This window comes from Brachionichthys hirsutus, chromosome 17 (assembly GCF_040956055.1).
Source record: "Brachionichthys hirsutus isolate HB-005 chromosome 17, CSIRO-AGI_Bhir_v1, whole genome shotgun sequence".
Classification (NCBI taxonomy): Eukaryota; Metazoa; Chordata; class Actinopteri; order Lophiiformes; family Brachionichthyidae; genus Brachionichthys; species Brachionichthys hirsutus.
The window spans coordinates 12,186,001-12,196,060 of NC_090913.1; the positions used below are offsets into that span (position 1 = coordinate 12,186,001).

At 55.2% G+C, this 10,060-nt stretch overlaps 1 protein-coding gene across 1 annotated transcript; it reads right to left on the reverse strand.

The window, feature by feature from the left end:
• Positions 1-628: 628 nt before the first annotated feature.
• mgat3b (beta-1,4-mannosyl-glycoprotein 4-beta-N-acetylglucosaminyltransferase b) lies at positions 629-3,641 on the reverse strand. The gene is made up of 4 exons (XM_068750821.1): positions 3,246-3,641; positions 2,297-2,949; positions 1,477-1,759; positions 629-1,394 (listed from the first exon to the last, which is right to left on the reverse strand). The coding sequence occupies exons 1-4, from the start codon at positions 3,639-3,641 to the stop codon at positions 897-899; spliced, it is 1,830 nt and encodes a 609-aa protein (XP_068606922.1). The 3' UTR covers positions 629-896.
• Positions 3,642-10,060: the final 6,419 nt, after the last annotated feature.

The window sequence follows — 10,060 nt, forward strand, 5'->3', positions numbered from 1 at the left end:
GTCAACGCCACCCATCTCAGACGCCGGACGGACAAACCCGAGGGACGATGGCTCCCCGGCTGGTCGGGATAGTTCTCATCGGAAAAACAACAACAGAGTTTCTCCCGTCTTGGGCGCCATCAGCAGACCGTGATTTATTCAGACCCCCCCACCCACCCACAGGCGTTTCAGCAGACGCCGTGGGAAGAGGAGCGTCCTTTTCTCTCCTCTTCATCGCCGCTTTCGTCCTCCCATGCGACTCCATTCCTTCTCTTGCTCCGACCGATGATCGCTGACCCCCCCCCCCCCCGTGACACGGACCGGGCCACACACCTGGTGGATTATACACATGGACACGTGAACGGGATGAATTCCGTCCTTCCTTTTCATTTGGCAGCACGTTCTCCCGAGGATAATGAAACCGGACGTGCGTCTGTTTCTGGAAGGAGGTCACAAAATACAACAGGAAGACGTCTGGAGGCGGAGCCTGAAACAGGAACATCCTCCTGTAAAACGTTAGTGAACCCAGACGAACAAAGAAAAGAGAAAAGGACACCATCCTTCACTTCCTGTCGGCTCTCAGCAGGTTTACCGGCACTGTGACGAAAAGGAGGACGTGGGCGTGGTGACAGAAAGATAGCTTGGCTCCTCCCCCCCCCCAAAAAAACGGGAGCAATGAGGAATATGATTTGTTTATCCAGTGGTTGCATTCATTCAACAATCTCTCCACAAATAGATAATGGATGTGATTTGGTGCTCCCTTTTTAACCCCAAAATAAAGATTAGTCAGAGATCCCTGCAATGTCAGCGCCCCCTGGTGGAGATACATCAAACCAATGAGAAATGGAGTTCATCAGTTCAGTCCCGCCCCCAAAGCTCAGCGCGTTATTTCACCTCTCCTCCTCCTGGCCGGACTCCTAACCCTCCCTGAGTCTGGACCCTCGGTTGTAAGGGTTTTCCAGGAGGTAGCGGTACCTGTCGGAGTGCTCCAGCATGTACCTGGGGGCGTACATGTGCTCTTTGGAGTCCGCAAGGGGATATTCCTGCAGCGAGCCATCGAACCAGCCTCCGGTCTTGATCAGATCGCGGATGTAGTTGAGGTCACGTTTGTCCTCGTAGTCGCCCCACCTCGGGAAGTCTCCGTTTTGGGCCGAGACCAGCTTGAAGTAGATCCCCTCGGGCGTGAAGCACCAGGAGCAGTGCCACCCGGCGAAGTGGAAGGGGCTGCCGATGGACCACTGCACCAGGATGTGGCCCGTGTCGTTCTCGTACTTACGGAACCCCGGCATGGTGTAGTATTCGCGACGGCGCAGCTTGATGCCGTCGCCGTCGTAGACGGCGCGCAGCATCCCGGCCGTGCAGCCGGATATGACCTCCAAGGAGCCGAACTGCTTCCAGAAGAATCCATACAGAGACTGGACGCAGGGAGGGAAGAGCAGAAAGCAGAATCAGAACGAGAGGCTTCTGCCGTGAGCAGAGCTTTCTGGAGATCTCTACCTTGCGCATGTGGATGGCGAAAGGTTCCGTCCAGCCGTCGAAAAGCTTGAGAAAAAGGAGGCCCTCGTGAGCCGGGATTTCGTCTGCATCATTGATGACGAAGACGTCGTCCGGCCTTCCGCCCACCACCCTGGACATGCCGTTGTGAGTCAGGAAGGTGCGCAGGTAGTCGTCGGCGATCCAGCCGTCCTGGCGGCCGCCCTCCGGGAAGTGGTCGAGGAACACGTAGAGGATCTTGTGGCGTACGTAGTCGTACGTACCGTTGAGGAGGAGCCGCAGGAAACTGGAAACGACACATGATGCATGTCTTTCAGCGGAACCTTCTATCCAGAGGTTGCTAAATCATGATTCGGCTTAGGAGATAAATCTAGGAGCTCATTAAACCCAAAACCTGGGATGTAGCTGCACCAGCGTCTATCTGACTTTCCTTTGTGAGTTTAAACTGTGATAATAAAAGACGGACTCGAGCTGGTAAACCGGTAAACCGGTGTTAGCTACCGCTAACACTAGCTCGGCTAGTGCTAAAAGACGGAGAACTCTTTCTCTGTGAACCTCTTCCCGATCTCAACCACCGTTTCACGACCGGATACGCAAAAGCCGCTCCAGGCAGACGCCGCCGCCAACAAAACCAAACTCCGCACCAACTTCCTGCCAGAAAACAAACTGCGTTCGCACAGTGCACTTCAAACGCTGGAAGCTTCCGTCTTAACAAAACGGAAACACATTCGCTTGCAAGCAGCTTTAGTTCAACAGACGATGCGAAGCTCCTTGGAGCCTCATTACGGAACGGAATGCAAAGCACGAAGTCCGAGCGTCTTACGTCAGAGGCCGTCTCTCCCCGTAGGCGGTGAAGTTGGATTCACAAACGAGGAAGAGGTCGACGGCTTGGGCCAGCTCGTGAAAGCGGACGTGCAGCAGGTCAAACTCGTGGTTGATGTTGATGGCGTTGATGACCCTTCGCGGGGTCTCTCGGGGAGTCAGCCGCTCCTTGGTGGGCAGGTTGGAGTGGTACACCATGGTGGGAACCCCACAGTAAGGGCCGTGCCACCCCGGCCGGCACACGCACTTGATCAGGCGCTTGCCGTTGCCCCTCGCCCTTGCCTTGGCCTTTGGAGCAACCGAAGGCTGCTGCTGGGCTTCCTGGAGTTTCCGCCGCCCGGCGGGCCCGGCTCGGGCGCCTTCCCCAGCGCCGTTGAGCAAAGACCCCCCAGATTTCTCGCTGTACTCCTTTGGGGCAGCCATCTCTGTCCCCTGCCTGAAACAGAGCGCTCCAGCTTTGGTTCGCACAAAGTAAGGGGTTTCGTCATCGCGCAGCCGGTGAGTGCGGGTGTGGACGTCGACCAGGATCTGTTCCGCATCGTCCGTCAACCCATCACTGTGCGCCCCCAACAGCGGGACCTCTGGTGGCTCGGGGCCAGAATGTCGGGACAGTTGGCTGGGATTCCACGTTTTCAGGACGTCTTCAGCTCCACCCTGAAAAGACAAAGAGCTTGAATCAGAACCCGTGGCACTGGAAGCCGCACGCATCTCCTCATCACGCCAGGCGTGCGTTTCGTCTTATTGAGCGTGCTCTCTATCCGTCAGAGCTATTTATAGCCGTTCTTGAAGCTACCGAAGCAGCAGACATTCGCCTCGTCCGCGTTAAACCGAATCGGTCCGTTCTTACGACCGAAGGAGAAACAAGCTTGTTCAACATCCCAGAAAGGGAAGCCGCACGGCAAACGCCGGCCTGCTCCTAAGCGAGGGGACGGTCAAGGACGCCAGCTAACCTCGTTTTGGGAATCTGGCCACTGGTTGCTCTCCGGTAACTCCCAAGGGTGAGGAGGTGCAGGCGCTTCCCTCAACCTCGTCTCCAGCCCTGCACTGCTCATGTCCCCATTGATTCCCCCGCCTCCTCCCACAGGTCCGGCTCTGCTGCCCAACTGATGGAGGATAGGTAGAGGAGGAGCCTCCTCAGGGGAGGCGGGGCTGAGCGGCGTGGCGGCCACCCCGTTCTCCTTCCAGAAGAAGCCGCTGACCATGATGAAGGACTTTACGTTGGGGTAGGGGGCGGAGAGCTCGCGCAGCAGGGACACGTAGTGGAGGGCCTTGTAGTAGTGGAGGAAGGAGATGACGCACAGGCCCACCGTGCACAGCAGGAACACCCGGTGCCGCCGCATTCTCATCCTGGAAGACAAGGAGGAGGTGAAGGACAGGAGAAACACCAGAAGACCTCACGAGACCTGCACAAGCGGACCCGGGTCCGGACTTTCTGGTTTGGAAAGTAACGACGGCGTTCCGTTCCGAAACCCCGGTTGATTGACAGCTTCATGCCGCGACGCTTCCTGTTTATGTCCCGCCTCCAGAAAGTTCCCAAACACTTAAAAGAGATCCATTCATATATTTCGGTTCAGTTTTCAACGAGACAGAGACAAAGGACAATATTTCAAACGCTCAGAAACCTCGATGAACCGAAAGGGGCCGGATTGAAGCTGATGCTTATTTGGAACCGCCCCCTTTTGTTACAACTTAATTCCTCCCCCTTCTCTTCCAGACTATGCAGCAGACGATGTTTTATGGTAATCTTCTTTGACCTCTGAAGGTCGAGGTATTACAGTAAAGAACTTCTACCCGGGCGTTGCTGCAGAGACCTTCAGCGGTCCGCTCGAGTCCACACCTAGAGCCGTTCTTTTGCCACACCCACTAAAAGGCGAGCCGCCCAACCCATTCCAGGTGGTTTCCATCCCGGAGCGTCATTCCTGCGGCGGATGAATCCGGCTCTCGCCGGCGGGTAATGACGGCGTGGGCAGATCCCTTTGAGCAAACAGCGCTCTCCCCAGGTAAGTCTTTATTTTCCAGACGCAGCGATTCTCTCCGTTCTTCCCGTCCTCCCTCTCGGATGCCTGGTGCACTTTTGCCATCAGGACTTCTGCTTGCCGTGAATTCGGCTCGTTAGCGGGGGCGTCGGCCTACACGAGGCGGCCTTTGAAAGCGACGCGTGGGGGCTAACAATGTGGTGAATGGCGAGGTCAAGGCGCCGGTCCACTTCAGTCCACTCCAATCAAGACAGAAGCCCGGGATTACACAAAGTGGGTCAACAACCTGAAAAGCTCCGGGCTGAAGGGTCGGCCGAGACGCTTCTATTGTCTGCGTGGCGACCATTGTTATAACGCAAACAGGAAGACGGAAGCAGTTGGACGCGCTTCCAATCTGGCTCTGGTCCTTACATTAGTCTGAAGTCCAGGCAGCAGGCGCTGACAAAAATCAGGCCCGGTGGAAGCAGAGACCGGCGCCTTCGCGTCTGCTATTGTTGCAGAACAGAACACAAGAATGGAGAGAAAGAACGATAGAGAGAAAGAAGTGGAGAGAGGAGAAGAAATGTCGTTCCTGAGAATTTAAAATAGCCTGAGAGAGAAATCCTGAAGCTGAGCTAAGAAAGACGAGAACCAGCAGTCCTCTCGTCTGAGGTCAAAGGTCACCCCCTAGCGATGGGGCGCGGTTCTTTGTGTCACTCTAACATTCTATCTAATAAATATATTCATCATCACCTTTCATGGATCGCTTCTGTATGTATATATGGAATATATATATATATATGTACAGCAAATATATATAAATATATTTGCTGTACATAAAACGGCAGAACTCAAAACATCACTGAGCTCTGAAAAACAAAAAAAACAATCCCGAGTGCAGCAAATATTTGTCGGTTCCGTCCTCCCACGAGGTTTCCGGGTTTCCCGTCCATATGTTCACCTCGCCCTGCTAATCAGAGCAACACACAACCGGGTCGCTCCATGCAGGAAGCAGGGAGGACGTCGTGCTTTTGTTTCCCTGCTTCAGGATGAAATCAGCAACGCTGAGATTTGGTTTCCGAGGGGAATCGCTGCCGACGGGAATCTGAGGAATCCGGCCGGGCTAAAGTCGTGCTCCTCCTGTCTGCTGACAGGAGGAGCACGACCGGACACAAGCCGGGACGCCGCCGGGCGCCTCCTGTCTGCTGACAAGACGACGGGACACAAGCCGGGACGCCGCCGGGCGCCTCCCGTGCTTTGCCTTTCGCCAATCGGCGACACCATCTTGATAACTTCCTTGTAAAACCCGGTGATGACCCGACTTGAACTTAAAATGTCCTCACGCGTGAGAAAAGTTCCGTCAAGACGAAACACGCTGCCGGCGCCGAGCGCCAGCTTGTCGGCTCATACCAGAACCACACACCTGGAATCCTGGTTCAGACCTGCGTCACGCAGCGCCCCCCCCACCCCACCCCCACTCCTGCCTGATGAAAGTTCTGCAGCAGCGTGACTGATTGGTCCCCAGTCGCTGTTGCACATGTGAGAGGGACGGCGTCCGGATTTCTGCAGCGGGTCGGGCGCCAAAGCGCGATCACAAGGCCCGTCTCTGCAGCTCACTTATCGGTTGCGGGCGCAGTTGAGGATGGCACCGTGCATGCTGGGAACTCGGAGCCGGGTCTTGGTGGCTTCGTGAACCGGCCAGCTCGTCTCGCATGTCTCGAACACGGTTACTGTCAAAACAGCCGCCGCCTCGACGTTCAGCAAGTCGACTTGAAAAGAAGAAGTTACCGGAACGAGAAGGGAAACGAAAGAAAGAATGTCTGCAAATAAAGCTCCCCAGACGCCGATGAACAACCCCAGGAAATGGAACTTCGCTTCGGGACTTCTTCCTGCCGCTTCTTCTTCTTGTCCCATTTAACGAACGACTGTCCGGTTTCTGCTCGCGTCAAACGATTCTCAGAAACACGTTCGTCAGCTTCCGGTTCGAGACGCGCAGTCGGACTTAAAGGAGTTCCGCCGACGCGCTCAGTTTGACCTTCTGACCCCACTCAAGCGTAAGACGGAAAAAGTGACGCTGTTCAAGTGATGACTCACGACTACTTCATGCCGTTGCCATGGAAGCGCACAGTCGAGGGGGGCCGATGACGTAGGACAGTTTTCTATCGCTTTATTTCTGCTGATGAAGGAGAGGCATTCCTGGTGAAGAGATGCCAGCTTCACAGTTTGGAATTTTACCGCTCCCGCTGGACGGGATGAGAACGATGGGAATTCTGACCCCTGCAGGGGTCAAGGACGGCAGAGCGTCCTGAATATTCAGCTGGACGTACTCTCAATGGACGTGATTTTGTTCTTAAGAATGATTTGAATAAATTCAAAACAATTTGCCGCAACACGAAACGTTAGACGTGCGATTCCCATCCGCGGACGAGAGGAGCCATCGTTCTCTCGGCGTCACGGCGACTGCAGCATCAGCACCGGTCAGCGCTGGAATCAGAGCCGTCTGAGACGGTGCCGGGACGGACTGATGAACCATGACTTTGCGTGCTGGAGGTTTTTTTTCTCATGGAAAATGGAGACATGAGCTCCGAGGAGAACGCTGCTGCGATCCGGAAGGCGACCACGTGGAAGGCGCTCTGTGGTGGCGCTTCTCCCCACGCCGCCCGCCCAAAGCCACGTTGCGTTTAGTTTAGTTTGGGCAGCGTTTTTCTGGATGAATGCCCGTCTTCCGTTTCGAGTCGTCTGTTTCTTCGGATTGTTGCAAACTGAACGTCTCCTGGATTTCCGTCTCCGCCTCCTGGATGCCACACTCCTCCACGAGTTCACCACATAGATTTCTTTATTTAGTGTAATTAGTGTGGAGAGGAAGACGAGGAGGAGGAAGGATATGATTCAGCAGGGTGACCGGATGACTTTTCAGCTCAACGTCTGACGGGGTGAGAAACTCATCACCACCCGTCCTAAACCTCACGTCCCCCTCTTCAGTGCGGGGGGGGGAGATAAAGACAGCCTGGAACCCCAACGGAACAACAAATTCCTGCATGAAGGAGACAATGGTGAGACGGTCCCTCCGTCAACAACGGGCCAGACGGATCATCGAGACACACAAACGGCTTCTTTCTCTTCTAATAGAACGCTGCATTATACCGCTGAAACAGTGGAGGGGGGGGGGGGGGGGGGGGGGGGAGGGGCTTCCTCCGCCTTCGTGCCTCCTCAATGAGCGTTTCAGAGCACATCATGGACGGCGAATTTGACTCAGAAATACTGTATTCCAAAATAAAAGCACCAAACCCACAAAAGATGGCTGCAAACGTGTCTCTACTTTATTACAAAATAAGATTCAGATCTCTAACCCTAACCTGAAAGACCCGATAAAATAACAGAAACTGTCCCGGGATCATTCCGGCCCACGTGCAAAACGCACACCCGACTCGCCACAATCCGTCACGCAGCACGTGCACGTCCGTACGTACCTGCAGGCACCGTGGATTACAAATAGAAGGTTCTGTTTTTAGCTGTGAAACCAATCAGAACATTCTGACGGCAGGAGGACCTGCAGGGAGGTGCTGTGCCCCCCCGCCCAGTCGGTCCAGGGAGGAGGAGGAGACAGAAATAGAGCGCAGGGGAGTAGCAGCAAAATAGAGATTATCCCCCCCCCCCCCTCTGAGATCAATCATTAAAAGGAGGAGGTCCGGCCCACACGGACATCGTTTAGGGATCCGAACCCAGAAAGTGGAGACAAGTTGAGACATCGATGTATGTAGGACGGCGTCCACAAATAAAACCCAACAAGACCATTTCTGCCGGACAGCTTCAGCTTCCACCGAGGAGGTTTCCCCAGGAGGAGGGGAGGAGGACCCCCCCCCATGCGATGATTTGAGGAGAGGTTAGCGGGGAGAAGAGGAGGAGCTTTAAATACCGTCTCTGCTGCTGTCACTTCAGGAGGACGCCGCCAACCGGGGACGTTCGGACTCGCCACCCCGGGCCTTCTGGTGTCGTTACGTGCGGCGCCAGAAGCGTGTCCCTCCCAATCGCGGGACGTCCCGGGCGATTAGATGTCTTTTATTTGCATTGACGCAGTCAGCAGGGACACGTCCACCTGTCTGCTGGCTGATTCGTGCTGCAGCGGGGATTTACGGCGCGTCCCACATCCACCGGCGGCGAAGACGGATGTAACAGCCCGTGTAACGCGCCGGGAGACGTTTTTACGACGTCCCATCAGGGGGAAGAAACGCGATACAACACGATAATGACAGGACGACAAGTCGGGGCGCCTGCAGGCAGCCCCCACCGGACGGTGGGACCCCCGGGTTACCCGGGAATCACTGAACTCTAATCGAGCAGCCAAATGGGAATCTCATCAATATTAACGTGCAAATCTGCAGCAGGAACTCACCAAACAACTCGAGCGCCGCCGCCGCCCCCCGACGGCGATGGACACGACGTCGGTTTAAGCACCGCCCGACTAACGGGGCAGGCGATGCAGCGGCGGCTCCACCTCGACTCGTCCGTGACAAACAGTACAAGTCGGGACACGTACAGCCGGAGCAGGAACCTGCCAAACCCGGGAACGCCGGGAGACACAAACCAGCGCCGGAACACGAAGACGGCCGCGTCTGCGCCAAGGCGGCAAACGGACGCCATTGCTGCACGCAGATTAGATTAACCACGAAGACAAACCTTTAACGACCGGATTTACGTTGACGCCGTTATTAGTTTAGAAGTTATTCATTTTCAGCGAAGGCGGTTTCTTCTGGATCTATAGATCCAGAGCTTTAGGAGATGCAACAGATCCGCCGGTCCACTACGGATCCCAGGCAGCAGAAACGGAACCTCCTCGGCGGAGGTCGCGAAGCCATCAGGCCCGGCTGAGTGTGACCCGAACTGAACTCCAAGCAGCTTTGCCAGCAGAACGAACCCGATCTTCCTCCTCGCCCGGACGGTCCGCGGCCATCCCCCCTCATGAGACTCCGGTGAAAGGTCGCCGGAACCCGAGAAGCCGGTTCCCAGGCCGCCGTGGACTCCCGTTCAGACACACAAAGAGCCTTTAGCATTTCACGCTACAGTAGCATTGCAGCGCAGGCCACCGGCGTGCGTTAGCGTCAGGCGGCTAGCACGTTTCACAGCGACGGGAGTCGATACGGACAATGTTGAAACCGAGAATGAAAGAACAAGACGACGGTTGATTCCAGTACAGTGCTGGTCATTATGCGTGTGTGTGTGTGTGTGTGTGTGTGAAAGAGAGAGAGCGTCGCTGGCTAGCCTCTCTGTCTCTAAGATAGTGTTGCCGTAAAACAAAGAAGTCCATTCAGCACTATTCTGGAGACAGTAGGTGTCTCCAGAATAGTGCTGAATCATACCCCCTGGTGTGTGTGTGTGTGCGCGCGCACGTGCCCCCCCACCCATTTTGAACCATCATGAAGTCAGAATTTGATGGCTTGCGTTTAACAAATGTTAGCATGCTAATTCTAGCAACCAAACTGAAGTGCAGACGTGAGCGCTAACACGGATGAATTTGAATCCTGATTGTTCGTTTCTTTAACTCCAGATTAGATCCGGTTCCCGTTCCTCCGACGACAGTCGGGCTCCATCGATGCGACTCGTTGCATCATGAAACTCTTTCACCACTTCCTGCCTTCTTGTTTTCACCATAGAAAAAACGGAACTACCGACACGGCCGCTTCAAAAACGAGAAGAAAGGCAGACGCACGGGGGGGGCTCCGCCCACAGCTGTCGAGTCACACTTGTGAAACTTGCTGCGCCGTCGTTGCATCGAACGCCTACAGCTGAAGGTCACGTCCTGCGGAGTCATC